Raw genomic sequence first — 15,202 nt, 5'->3', positions numbered from 1 at the left:
TCAGGGGGCTGGGGAGAGGGGAGTAGAAAGGAAAGATTTACTTGTTTGTCTGTCTCTTTTCATTTACTGAGTGTAAGGCCAACGTAATACCAAGATAAACAGGACGAGACTTTTTTAACCTATGGAAGCTTTTGAGTTCAATAAGAATGATTATACATGTAAAGGTTATTGCTAATATTTTTTACCCATATTATATACATTTATTTGGTTGAAAGATATATTCCACACTGGCATTTGAATTACACTAGTGGCTCACAGAAATTTAGTTAGTTCTACGTTCACTTCACAAGTGGAAATCTATAAGAATTTAAAATAAGTAAAATGTAATGGGAAACTGAATATGTGAAATACTAGTGTAGTTTATGTATACTAGTAATTGCCTTATTCTTCTCTTTTCAGTCTCCTATTCCCATATTTTAAACTAGTTCATGAAAGTGTAAGTAGCACATGAAATCAGCAGTTTTGAACTGTCTACAAATTCAAGTAACATTATACCCCCAGAGGATTCAAGTAAGTCGGAAGTAAAGAGCAAGTTAGCACAACGAAAATTAATACAGAAAATGCTGATCTTTGCTATAAGCAGAGCCACAAGTTCTTGAACATTACACACTTAGAGATATTTACTGTTTATGAGGTGATGGGGAAAAAAGAGCTGTTCTTTTACCAAAGTTGCTCTTTTACCAAGTTTTACCAAAGTCAACTTGGTAAGATTTTGAGTTAAGGAAAAATATAATAGACTTCCTTGTGAATCATAAGCTCTCTGTCATCAAATGTTCAAAAAGCCTGAAGGATATTAAATATGATATAAATCATTTCACCAATGGGCAAAAGGTAGGGCTAGGCAGTTATCACTCCACTACTTCTGTGATTACAAAACCCAGCACTTTAGTAAAAGGACCTCCAGTCTAATGACATTATAAGATGGAATAAAAAGAGGTATATGAAAGAATAACTGGGCTCAGTGAACTGCAAGGTCAAAGGCACAAAGGTTAAATGCAGAGAAATAAACGTAAAAACCCATCAGAAGTGTTGGAGGATTTATAAGCAATTTGGTGTTGCTGAAGTATAAAATATGCCTATGCAAGTGGTAGGTGACCATACTGGAAAGGTAGGTGGGAAGTCTGAAGAAGGAGGGTGTTGTTAGACATCACATCAAGCTTAGATTTTATTTGATAACCACTGGGACACTACTGAAGGATTTCAAGCAGCACAGGTACTACTGAGAGCTAACTGCAGGGAGTGATGAAAACTTGAACTAGTGACAAGTGGAAGAGTAGTAGGAGTAGAAATGGATGATGGATTCAAGATGCACTGAAAAGAAAATGAGATCATATTTGTGCTGAGATTACATACCGAAACTTATTTTACATTTGTAAGACTCCAGTTTTAATGGTTAAAACGTTATATGTGAATAAATTTGATTTTAAATTTACAAAATGCCAAAGAATAGAACTGTGCTTAATAAAACTTAAAAATTGATCCAACATTTTCTATGATATAGTAAATCATAGCAATAGCCTGTATTATCGGAATTTCTACAGCAATTCATAAGTAGAATGCCAAATTGGCATGTCTTCATACCTGTCAGCTACATATAAGAAATCTGGCAAAATTTTAGAAAAACTCAATATTTGAGACTAAATAATTAGAAAGTCCCTAACTGTTAAGATCAGGTAATGTCACAATTTCTGGATAGCCTAAATATTTTACTCACACTTTTAAAATTCCTGCCCTTGGCTAAATTTATACTGAGACTTTTATTAGAAACTAATTTCAAACAGATGATTCCATTGCCACTACCGATTCAGATACTAAATCATCTTTTTTAATTGAGATATTTAAAGTCAGATTGACTTTCTATACAAAATCTATCCCTAAAGCTTCCTATTTTCATTAGAATCAAAGATCTTGAAGACAAATACAAACATAACTAACTACCTATTCAATTCTCAACAATATGTACATACTCTGTCATTAAAAACAAATGATTTGATTTATTTTCTGCCTTGTCTTCATTTTTGGCTTGGCTATCACAGTTCAAACAAAAAATCTATTTTCATCAAAGCTGATCTTTTTATATACAGTTAAAAAAAAAAAAAGACTAGTATAAACAGGCACAAAATTACACGGCTTCTTTACAGCAATTATAATGAATGACTTTTCTACATAATCAAATTATTCCTATGTTCAGCAGTTAATTATTTTTCTACCATCCTGGGACTAGCCAATGTCAACTTCTGATAGCTTTACTTGGAAGAAATGTTGCATAAAATGGGATTTAAGATATAATAGAGTAAGAGATATGGAAGGCACAAACCTCCACAAGGATCACATCAGTATGGAAGACTATTCCAAGAACAATGGAAATTAACGTGGGACTGTGGAAGTAAGATATAAAATCACATATCTTTTCCTCGGATAAACTGCAGGAAACACTTCCTCTCAAACAGTTGCTGTCTTTGGTTAACACTGCTTTAAGTAATTGTTAAATATATTTTTATTCAGTTAGAAAAGAATAATCTTTTTTTTATACTGTCTACACTTCAGCATATTAAACCAATTCAAGCAGTATTTGTTAAAAATGTTTAAGTCAAGGAAATGCTATCCAACATTCACTCTCTTTCCTTCTACTAGTGTTATAAAAAATTATAGGAAATAAAAGATAAACATTCAGAAACCCAAGTTAAATTTTTTCCCATCTTAAAATATTTTCGACACTTTAAAACATGGTGGGGTAATAATGAAAATTATTACTAGGCTAACAGCATCATTCAGAATGCACTCTCAAATTAACATTAATAAATTTCTTTTAAAAAAAGCAAAACAAAACCCATAATCAAGTCACTTAAAAATCTGTGTGATTCTACTCTTCAAAACTGGCATATTTTAGAAGGAAAACCACTATTTTTAAAGAAGCATTTAATGAGAAAAAGAAATTATAAGAATCATTCTAATATAGGTCAAATTCCATTACAGTACATATAAAAAGGAAAATAAAATATTTAAAATATCACCATAGAGACCCACCACATTATTTTGTTGATTTCATTACATTTTCATCATGAAATACCTAATGCAACAAATGTTTTCATAGAAACTGTCCATACAGTAGTGGACACTAAGGTTAAGGGATACTGACACTTAATATAATTTAGAGAAGAAATAAACTACAGGTTTGCTTCCATTTTCCACAGCCTTCTGGTCTCTATTTTCTACTTTCCCACCCAAATCTAGTCTGAACACTAAGGGATGAGTTGGGCACTTAGGAGAGACGGAAGCCACAGTCTTCCTGGAAGGCAGGGTCCATGCTCAGAATCTCCTTTCCTTCCATGCCCAAGACAGACAAGGATCATTCAGATTGGCCCTCTTCCAGTCAGGAAAAAATTTTAAAGTGTTATAAACCATCCGGCTAGAAGGAAGAAGAAAGGAAAGATAAAACGGAAGGAAAGAAACAGAGATGAAGAAAGGAAAGAAGAAAGAAAAGAAAGATCCCATGTTGTCTTCTCAGTGTTCATTGAAGAATTTAGGATGAGAAATAGTTTGTAAAGTTGGGAAATCAATATATATTAAAGGTAGCTTTTTAAAATTGAATAAAAGAAAAAAGACCACATCTTATTCTTTTGAGTGTTTCTTTGTGAGAAGCATAAGAAGTAGCAAAATCTAACAGACATCAGGTATTCATAATTATAATTATTCCCTCTTTAACAGATGCTTGAGAACCATTAATGCCTCCTGGTTACTATGCATACAAATCTTCAGTGGTAACATACATCATCTGTTTCCAAACCTGATTGTTCATATAATTTTCTATAGAGACCTGGAGAACTTTCCAGAATACGAATCTTTACTCTCTTTCCCACCTCCCCCAAGGTACAGACTCAGGGGTCTAAGAGGAGAGCTGTTCTGTTACATACATTTTTTGAAAAGATTCCAAGGTGATTCTGATGATCAGTCAGGTCTGAGAATCACTGTGATAAATAAATTTTTATCATAGATGCCTTCTGCATTTTAATGGACATAGACTGGCTTTTCATACATGCTTTAGCTTCCCAAGTTTAGTGGAATTTGGTGCTCTATACATAGTGTTTACTAAATCGGAGAGGGAATGCCTATCTCTTGGATAAAAGCATATATAAACTGGAAAATAGATATATTATGTAAGGCTTTTTTAGAGAAGACTGAGTTGTGAAACACTACAAATGCAGTGGAGAAAGGGAAGGACGAATAATAAATACCAATTCCTCCATAGCTGCACGCACTCTAATGTTTTCATTGTTTTTGAAAATGTGCAAGAGCCTGGAGATTATATCCCAAGGACAACATGGTAACTATGAAATAATTATATAGGTATCCAAAATGTTAATGTCGAGAAAACTATTTTTCTTAAACTTATACAGTCTTCATACTACCATTGAGTTTTAAGTATTAGAAATATCTCTCCCCTTTACTCCAGTATCTCCTTGGTTTCAAAAAACAGTATTTAATTAATTATGCAACAAACAAGTGAAAGGACAAGGCTGAAGAACTGTATCATTCATTACAAAAATTATATATTAATTATACATTATGTGCACACCATCTGTTCAGTGCTAGTGGTTTAAAAAAAATTTAATTGGAGGATAACTGCTTTACAATGTTGTGCTGGCTTCTGCTATACATCAACAGGAATCAGCCATAAGTATACATATATCCTCTTCCTCTTAAGCCTCCCTCTCACTCTGCCCCTCATCCCATCCCTCCCCTCTAGGTTATCACAGGACACTCTCAAGCTGAGCTTATGTGCTATACAGCAACTTTCTACTAGCTACTTTACACACGCGAGTGAATATACGTCAGTGCTACTCTCTCGGTTGGCTCCACCCTCTCCCTCCCCTCCTGTGTCCACAAGTCCCTTCTCTCTCTCTATTCCAGCCCTGTGAATGGGTTCACCAGTACCATTTTTCTAGACTCCACATATATGCCTTAATAAATGATATTTGTTTTTCTGACTCACTTCACTTTGTATAACAGGCTCTAGATTCATCCACCTCACTAGAACTGAATCAGGTAAATTCCTTTTTATGGCTAAGTAATATTTCATTGCACATATGTACCACAACTTCATCCATTCATCCGTCAATGGACATGTTAGTGATATTTTAGAAAACAAAAGCTACTACTAGCAAACATTCATATAATTTGCACTATTTAAAACCCTTTATATACATTAACTTATTTTAACATTATAATGACCCTAGTTGAGTTCAGTTCAGTCGTTCAGTCATATCTGACTCTTTGCGATCTCATCAACTACAGCACACCAGGCCTCCCTGTCCATCACCAACTCCCAGAGCTTACCCAAACCGATGTCCATTGAGTCGGTGATACCATCCAACCATCTCATTCTCAGTTGTCCCCTTCTCTTCCTGCCCTTAATCTTTCCAGCATCAGGGTCTTTTCAAATGAGTCAGCTCTTTGCATCAGGTGGCCAAAGTATTGGAGTTTCAGCTTCAACATCAGTCCTTCCAATGAATACACAGGACTGGTCTCCTTTAGGATGGACTGGTTGGGTCTCCTTGCAGTCCAAGGGATTCTCAAGAGTCTTCTCCAACACCATAGTTCAAAAGCATCAATTCTTCGGCGCTCAGCCCTCTTTATAGTCCAATTCTCACATCCATACATGACCACTGGAAAAACCATAGCCTTGTCTAGACAGATCTTTGTTGACAAGGTAATGTCTCTGCTTTTTAATATGCTGTACAGGTTGGTCATAACTTTACTACAAGGAGTAAGCGTCTTTTAATTTCATGGTTGCAGTCACCATCTGCAATGATTTTGGAGCCTAGGAAAATAAAGTCAGCCACTGTTTCCACTGTTTCCCCATCTATCTGCCATGCAGTGATGGGACCAGATGCCATGATCTTAGTTTTCTGAATGTTGAGCTTTGAGCCAACTTTTTCACTCTCCTCTTTCACTTTCATCAAGAGGCTTTTTAGTTCCTCTTCACTTTCTGCCATAAGGGTGGTGTTATCTACATATCTGAGGTTACTGAAATTTCTCCAAGAACACTTGATTCCAGCTTGTGCTTCTTCCAGACCAGCATTTCACATGATGTACTCTGCATATAAGTTAAATAAGCAGGGTGACAATATATAGCCTTGACATACTCCTTTTCCTATTTGGAACCAGTCTGTTGTTCCATGTCCAGTTCTAACTGTTGCTTCCTGACCTGCATATAGGTTTCTCAAGAGGCAGGTCAGGTGGTCTGGGATTCCCATCTCTTGAAGAATGTTTCACAGTTTATTGTGATCCACACAGTCAAAGGCTTTGGCATAGTTAATCAAGCAGAAATAGATGTTTTTCTGGAACTCTCTTCCTTTTTCAATGATCCAGCAGATGTTGGCAATTTGATCTCTAGTTCCTCTGCCTTTTCTAAAACCAGCTTGAACATCTGGAAGTTCACGGTTCATGTCTTGCTGAAGCCTGGCTTGGGGAATTTTGAGCATTACTTTACTAGCATGTGAGATGAGTGCAATTGTGCGGTAGTTTGAGCATTCTTTGGCATTGCCTTTCTTTGGGATTGGAATGAAAACTGACCTTTTCTTGTCCTATGGCCACTGCTGAGTTTTCCACATTTGCTGGCATATTAAGTGCAGCACTTTCACAGCATCATCTTTCAGGATTTGAAATAGCTCAACTGGAATTCCATCACCTCCACTAGCTCTGTTCGTAGTGATGTTTCCTAAGGCCCACTTGACTTCACATTCCAGGATGTCTTGCTCTAGATGAGTGATCACACCATCGTTATTATCTGGGTTGTGAAGATCTTTTTTGTACAGTTCTTCTGTGTATTCTTGCCACCTCTTCTTAATATCTTCTGCTTCTGTTAGGTCCATACCATTTCTGTCCTTTATTGAGCCCATCTTTGCACGAAATGTTCCCTTGGTATCTCTAATTTTCTTGAAGAGATCTCTAGTCTTTCCCCATTCTGTTGTTTTCTCTATTTCTTTGCATTGATTGCTGAGGAAGGCTTTCTTATCTCTCCTTGCTGTTCTTTGGAACTCTGCATTCAAATGGGTATATTCTTCTTTTTCTCCTTTGCTTTTTGCTTCTCTTCTTTTCACAGCTATTTGTAAGGCCTCCTCAGACAGCGATTTTGCCTTTTTGCATTTCTTTTTCTTGGGGATGGTCTTGATCCCTGTCTCCTGTACAATGTCACGAACCTCTGTCCATAGTTCATCAGGCACTCTATCAGATCAAGTCCCTTAAATCTATTTCTCACTTCCTCTATATAATTATAAGGGATTTGATTTAAGTCATACCTGAATGGTCTAGTGGTTTTCCTCACTTTTTTCAATTTAAGTGTAAAGGTAGTCATTATTATCATTAGCACTTTAAAGATGAAGAAATTGAAGCACAATGAATTAAGGCACTTGAGCAAGGTCAAAGATCTAGTAAGTGGAAAATCTGATTTGAACCTTAGTGGTTGACTCCATGGTCTTTGCCCTTGTTCTGTACACTATGTTTGTTTCCAAAAACGTTACAGACTAGCAGGGGACAGGAGACATGAACACAAATAATCGTACAAAGCAGTGTATTTATTCATTCAGGAAATATTTTAATGGAGAGCAATTATGACAGATTTAGGTAAAGAAAAGATTTCCATAAGAACACAAAGTTTCAGTTAAAAACATTTTATAATAAATGTCTCATTATATAAAGTTTTATTTGTAAGAAGTAAGAATATATTTTATTATATAACTAAAAAAAGATGCCTCTTCCTAATATAGTTATAACTTTGCATAGTATGGGTGATTAACACTGTTAACAAATTTCCATGCCAAGTCTTGCTGGACTTGGTTTCAGGAAGGGAAATTAGGGATATCATTAATCTGACATCCTTTACTACTGAGTTATAAAAACTTTCAATATGACTCCTGGTGTTTTAAGCTGCAAGAGGAAAATCCACCCTTAATAACCCTTCAATAACTAACTAAAGCTTTTTCTGAGGATATAGTATATACATACATTTGTCACTTTTGAAGACCTATGAGAGTCTTTAAGTATCCTTTACAAGCTTTGTCTTTGATTAGTAGATATCTATTTATAATTGGTGACTCAAGACTAGATAATTATATATGACGTACAGCCTCAGCAGGAGTCACCGCGGACTCAAGGTCTGCCAAGGTCAATGAAAATATAGTGTCCCTTTACACAGATACGATTATTTAACAGAAAATAATTTGCCTTTTGTTAAATTATATTCAACATAAATTTGAAACAATTTATATTTCATACCAATTGTTTCAGATAAGAGATATGCCACAGAATTGATCCACAGATATAGAACATATATAGTCTCCTTTACCTAACTTTCAGTGTCTGAATAAAGCAGTGATGATAAAAAAAAGATACAACAGAAATAAAGAATAAGACTATCATTCCAAATTTACTTTCACTCTATAGCATTAGTTTTAAGGTAGATGTGGGATGTAGAGGATAATGGAATAGATATAAATTACTAACATCAAATTGCCAAAGGACTATAATTATAAAATATCTCAGTTGTATTGAATTTCCTGTTCAAGCAAGAATTTCTTAAAAAAAAAAAAAGAAAACTTTTCAGTACATAAACATGAAATTTGTAAAAAATCAAAAGTTAATGTTTTAGAAAACTGTTTATGGAAACAACTAATAAACATTCTTTTACTAAGAAGATTATTTTCTAACTGGCAAAGATACTGGCATTACAGTCCACGTTTTATGGGTATGGTCAAACTGCAACACCTGGACTTTCTCTGTGTAAGACCAAACGAAACTGACGGTACTATAAGGCAATCTACTAATTTTAATCAAAAGCCTTAAAGCTATTCATTTCCTTCAAATTAATAAATCCCTAAAGTTCGCTCCTAAAGAATTAGAAATTTAAAGATTTACTAAAAAATATTCAGAAGCATTATTCACAGTAGTAAAAAGTAAAGTATCTTCAGCAAAACAATAGTATACCAGTTATGGTAAATCCTTAGAATAATATGGAACCACTGAAAACTCTCTTTTCAAAATATATTTAGATCTGGGAACTGTTCATGACAAAGGCAAAAGGTAAAGAATACATAATAATATATAAAATATTCACTGCTATTGGGGGAAAAAGTTCCTATGAATGGAAAAAATTACATGTTAATTATATTAAAATGCCCATATTAGTTATTTCTGGATAAAGTGATAACAGATATTTTCTCTTTTTGTTGTTATTCTAAATTCTCTAAAATATACATGTATTCATTACTAACGGTTTCTTTCAATAATAAGCTACTGTAACTATTTGGGGAAGAAAACAAAAATCAAAACCTATGCACAGTTTCAAGATGATGACAGTATTCTCTGATGATGCGCTTGCCAAGGAAATTCACTCTGACTTCACACTCTCCTAATATTCAGCTGCAAAAGAACTTTCTTTGGAATCAACTCTAAATTAGTTTAAGGATAATTATTTAAACTCATCATATCACTACTGCCTTTTGGGCTTCCCTAGTGGTGCCTTTTAGGAGGAAGGGAACAAAGAAACAAATGTTATGTTAGTCCATATGAATACTTACTAGAAATTGTGAGTAAATAGAATATTTTAGAAGAAAAGGCTGAAACTAGAACTAACACGAACAGATCCAGGTAATGGCTTGTCCAATAAGTATCAGACAGCAAACATTACTACACTGGGATACAAGAGGTTAAAATAAATTATGCGATACTTTTCAAGGAAGAGTCACAAAATGAAATTATAGTCCACTAGCCCACCATTCTCTATAATCAAAAGTACATAGCTGACTGCTATACATGGAAATAAAGCAAACCACACTATTTCATAGATTGTGTAATTATTCAATGGAATGTATTCAGATGTTCAATCATATATGGATATACTACATTCAAGTACACAGTTTTAGACTTTACAATTGTTTTTTCAAATAAATGGATAGTAATTTTTTTTTATTACAGCAAGTTAAACATATGATCAAGCTCACTTCATTTATATTTAAAAACCAACCAATGGGGAAATTAAATTTCAAAGTCTAAATAAAAGTAGAGTGGTAAGTGGTAGTCCAAGCAGTTATTTCATACAAATTCCCTCCTTTAAAAAAAATCACGACATTAATACTGAAATAGGCAATACAAATAAGATTAACTCTTGGGGGTTAAAATCCTAAGAATCTGGCAATAACAGAACATTCATATGTCAATAATTCTAAATTACTAAAGTTTAATTAAAATATCTTCAAATGAATTAAAATAATAAAGTAAAAACAAAATATAAAATGAAGAATTCTGCATTCTTTATTAGTATAGAATAAATATTACCATTTCTAAGTATCCTAGAGAGGACCTATGTTGTATAATAAAAAAATTCTTCTAAAAAAAAGAAAAAAGTATTTTTGATACAGTTCAAACTTATCTTAAAACTCTTGAAAATTTAATGTGGTACAAGAGGTTGTGGCACTCTAACAGTAGAAATGCTAAAGCCACTAACAGAAGAACAAAGGACAGAAGACTCTGACGTGCTTTTAGACATGCTAAGTCACTTCAGTCGTGTCCGATTCTGCGTGACCCCATAGACGGCAGCCCACCAGGCTCCCCCGTCCCTGGGATTCTCCAGGCAAGAACACTGGAGTGGGTTGCCATTTCCTTCTCCAATGCATGAAAGTGAAAAGTGAAAGTGAAGTCGCTCAGTCGTGTCCGACCCTCAGCAACCCCATGGACTGCAGCCCTCCAGGCTCCCCGATCCATGGGATTTTCCAGGCAAGAGTACTGGAGTGGGGTGCCATTGCCTTCTCCAACTTTTAGACATAGGGAAGGTATTAGGAAGATAGAAAAAGAGAAAGGACAAAGTACTGTCCCTCAGATGAAAATAAACAATTTTAGACATTTTCTGACTTTAAATGGAAGGAATTAAAAAGCAAATATTATAAGCCTAGAAGAAAAAGTGGACTTTAAGAACCTACTTTGGAGGTTATCCTATGAACTATAATATGCACCCTTTCTGTCTAATATTAATTAGATCTTTTGCCACCTTCCTTGACAAAGCAAGGGCTTGAGACAGTTTAACCACATTTATTCTTCTGACTTATAATTGTCAAGTACTTAATTCTATGTGTGTATTATGTCCAACAGACATCATTGCTTTAGATTTACTGCATATTTACCATTTCTATTGCTTTCCATTCCTTTCTGCAACTATGACCTTCCATCTTCTGCATTTTTTTTCCCTTCTGCCTTAAGAATATCCTTTAAGATTTTCTTTAGTGTAGAAAATTTTCTACTGGTGGCAAATGCTTCATCTTATTTATCTAAAAAAGTCTTCATTTACTGGATACAGAATGCTAGATTGGCAGGTATTTTTCCTTTACACACTTTAGATCTGGCTCCATTATCTTTTGATTTCTATTGTTTCATTGAGATGTTGTCAGTCCAATTACCCTTTCTTTGAAGACAGCTTTTCTTTGCTTTCTTTTAAGAATCTCCCATTGTATTTTTTCAGCAGTTTTAATGATGTGTCCCACCACCAGCAAGGGTCACAGGAGCAGACACAATTAGTTTTAAATCTAGCACTTAGTTAGCTTTATAAAAGGATATAAGATAGGATATTCAGTATGCACAGCATCTTCAAAACCATGCATAGCTTCTTGGATCTCTCCCCAAACCACAGAAAGTGAGCACAATTGCCAAGGACAGCTGAGATGCAGGTGGTTCACTTCAGCAAAGAGAGGTGCCTTGGTTTCCTGCCAGTCTTATATTGTTCACACTGCACAGATGTAAGGCCAGTATGTCAACTCACAGTTCTCTCAGTTCAGAAGCAATGTGACAGATGAGGTTTCAGAGTAAAATTAAGAGATAACTAGCTCCTAACACATAACATTCCCTATTTGTATCAATACAGCTTATTTCCACAGCAAAGTGCTATGAGAAGGTGGACCCAAGGTCAGATTTTCATGTAGGTCTATGTATGTTCAGGGTCCAGATCTGATATTAAATCTCTACTCACAATGTAGGTTTCAAGTCATTTATTCTCTGGGGTATGAAAGTTTACTGAATCTCTGCCTTAATGTCTTTCATCAATGATGTAAAGCTTTATCAACAATAATCCTTTCTAATACCTGCTTTGGGGCTTCCCACGTAGCACAGTGGTAAATAGTCCACCTGTCAACGTAGGAGGTGCAAGAGATGTGGGTTTGAATTCTGGGTGGGGAAGATCCCCTGGAGGAGGAAACGGCAACCCACTCCAGTATTCTTGTCTGGAAAATTCCATGGGCAGGAGCCTAGCAGGCTGCAGTCAATGAGGTCACAGAGTCCAACGTGACTGAGCGTCAACTTTCTTACTTCAACTTCCACCTCCTTTTTTCATCATTTTTTGTCTCTCCATGCTTACTTTTGTATATTTTCTTCTAACTATACTACAAGTTCATTACTTCTCTTTTCAACTGTGCCTCATCTTCCACTCAACCCATTCACTAAGTTCCTAATTTTGGTAATTATATTTTCTTACTTCTAGAATTTTCATTTTAAAACTACTTTTTATTTCCCAATTGAAATTTTCAACCTTGCCTTTCATTTTGTCAGTATGGTTATTTCCAGGCTATGTCTGATAATACCCAGAGTTGCTGTGATTTTGTTTCTATTGTCCAATTTTTACACTAAATTTATTCATGTCATCTTGCCTTTCCTATGTCTGTTTACATTTTATTGTGCCTAGTTATTACATTTGCAATTTTGAAAAAGAATAAAATTCTTAGGTGATCTTCTTTTGAAGGCCTTCTTGCATAGAGGATTTAATTTTACATCCTGTGAACCCTAGAAATCCATGATAACCTCAATTTACTCAGGATTGATGTGACCTGAAATAGAGTCAGGGGGGCTTATCTTCGACTGGTTTACTCTAGACTAGAGCCCTTTGGGTACCAAGACCAAAGTGAGTTCACCCATATGGTGGCGAGCACTAGACTGCATTCCTTGTGATCCCATGAAGCTACCATAAGTATTCTCAGACATTCCACCAAAACTGGCAAATGTGCCCAGCGGAGAAAGAATATTCAAAAGCCAGGCTCACATTCCTAGACTGCTAATTCTTTTCTATCTTGTTCATTTTCCAATGACTTAAAATAGGTTTTGGTTTTAAAATATATATACTTCATCTAACTTTCTAGTTATACTCAGAGGAAATATATACTCCAAATCATCTTGAGGAAATACATACTCCAAATCATCTTGTCTGCCACTACCAAAACTGAAGCTGAGTAACAGAACTTTAAATAAGATAGCCTGAATACATCTATTTAAACTGTATAAGAACTCAGAAGTCTTAAAGTACCTATCAAGTAGAATTTTTTTTTGTTAAAAATAAAACTAAGTAAATACCTAAAAAGTTATTTAAAAAAAAGAGACATTAACAGATGACTAACATTTACAAAATCAAGATAATAAAAACAATCACTTCTTCATATAACTTAGGAGAAAGCTTGTACTTTAAAATGCATAACTGAATGATAAGTTTGAGGAAACTTTTTTGGGCAACCTGGAAATAAAACTTTGTTTAGAAATCAAATGTGTTGAAATATTCTCATATAAATGTATTTTGTATAGAGAAATTCTGCCCTGAAATAGTACTTAACTAGGTATGCATATAGGCCACTCTCCTTTATCCACATCAAACTTTTTCCTCCTAATATAATACCAGGTTCAGCTGAATGTTTATTTAGCCTATACTGCAAGTGATTAAAAAGGGAAATGAGACACAGTATGTTTCCTGGATAAATTTCCAGTCCTGTAGGAGAGATACAGAGATAATCTGATAATGATGTAACAGAGGTATGCATATGATGCTATGGGTACACAGGAGAGACATCATGTCAGCATGATGTAACATTTCAATTACTGTTCCTTTAGTGACAATTCAATTACTACTTTCTAAAATGTCTATTTCCTTTGGTGATGTAATACTAAGCAAAAAAGAAAATATATGCAACAATTTATATCTTAAACTTACAAGGCTCACCTGTGTATATATAAACACAGTGCATCATATGAGACACCAAGGTGGAAAAACTGATACAAAAACTCACCCCATCTGGAAGTGCCCTCCAGCACACAGCACTAACAAATTCATTTGTGTCATCTTCCTTTCGGTCTTTGTCCAGAACACTTTTGACTGTGTCGAACTTAAAAGTTAGCAAAGTCTTAGAAAGTCCTTTATAGTACAGGTAAAGAGAGTTGTTCTCACTTCCTAAAACAAAAAAATCCAATAATTATTTTAAAATATCTTTTTTTGTTTAGAATGGAAGAACTTAGTATTAGGACTTCATATTCATAAGTTAACTATTACTCAACATTTAAGTTCAGAGACTAATAATCTTTTATAGTAAAATATGAAAGACCAGAGCACAGGACTTCTTGGGAATCATGTGAAAAAAGGATTCCTAGGAAAAAAATGTATATTTTCCTAACCTAAAGACATTATCATTGTCAAATGATTTAACAATATTGATATAAAAATCATTTTTAGCAGAGGACACGACTTAAGCGACTTCACAGCAGCAGCAGAGAAGAACCAGAAATTTGTTATTACAGTATAATCTTAAAGTACATTTAAAAAGATTTCTGCCTAGAGGGGAAAAAAAAAGTTGTAGCACTTATAAACACAGATTTTAATAATCTACAAAACTCATTTCCCATTTCCTAACAAAAGCTGAGTGGTCTACAAACCTATAGTTTGAACAATCTGTCAAAGTAAGAGATTTGCTTTGACAAGGTTTAGGTTCATACACATGTTCAGTTCAGTCACTCAGTCGTGTTCGACTCTTCACGACTCCATGAATCGCAGCACGCCAGGCCTCCCTGTCCATCACCATCTCCTGGAGTTTACTCAAACTCATGTCCACCAAGTCGGTGATGCCATCCAGTCATCTCATCCTCTGTCGTCCCCTTCTCCTCCTGCCCCCAATCCCTCCCAGCATCAGGGTCTTTTCCAATGAGTCAACTCTTCACATGAGGTGGCCAATGTATTAGAGTTTCAGCTTTAGCATCAGTCCTTCCAATGATCTCCTTCAGAATGGACTGGTTGGATCTCCTTGCATTCCAAGGGACTCTCAAGAGTCTTCTCCAACACCACAGTTCAAAAGCATCAATTTTTCGGTGCTCAGCTTTCTTCACAGTCCAACTCTCACATCCATACATG

General features: G+C 35.0%; 1 protein-coding gene across 8 annotated transcripts in view; it reads right to left on the bottom strand.

Moving 5' to 3' along the window:
• The window catches only part of COP1 (COP1 E3 ubiquitin ligase), a 222,977-nt gene that overhangs the window by 29,757 nt on the left and 178,018 nt on the right, over nucleotides 1–15,202 (bottom strand). For all 8 annotated transcript variants that reach the window (XM_086342422.1, XM_086342423.1, XM_086342429.1 and 5 more), the window contains one exon: nucleotides 14,091–14,251. In XM_086342422.1, coding sequence (XP_086198548.1) covers nucleotides 14,091–14,251 — 161 coding nt within the window. The remainder of the gene's footprint in view (nucleotides 1–14,090; nucleotides 14,252–15,202) is intronic.

The sequence above is a fragment of the Bos grunniens genome, chromosome 16, assembly GCF_055505025.1.
Source record: "Bos grunniens cultivar Pamir isolate PY7600 chromosome 16, Bosgru_T2T1.0, whole genome shotgun sequence".
Taxonomy (NCBI): domain Eukaryota; kingdom Metazoa; phylum Chordata; class Mammalia; order Artiodactyla; family Bovidae; genus Bos; species Bos grunniens.
The sequence above is the reverse complement of the archived record's forward strand: the minus strand, read 5'-3'. Positions and strand labels throughout refer to the sequence as shown.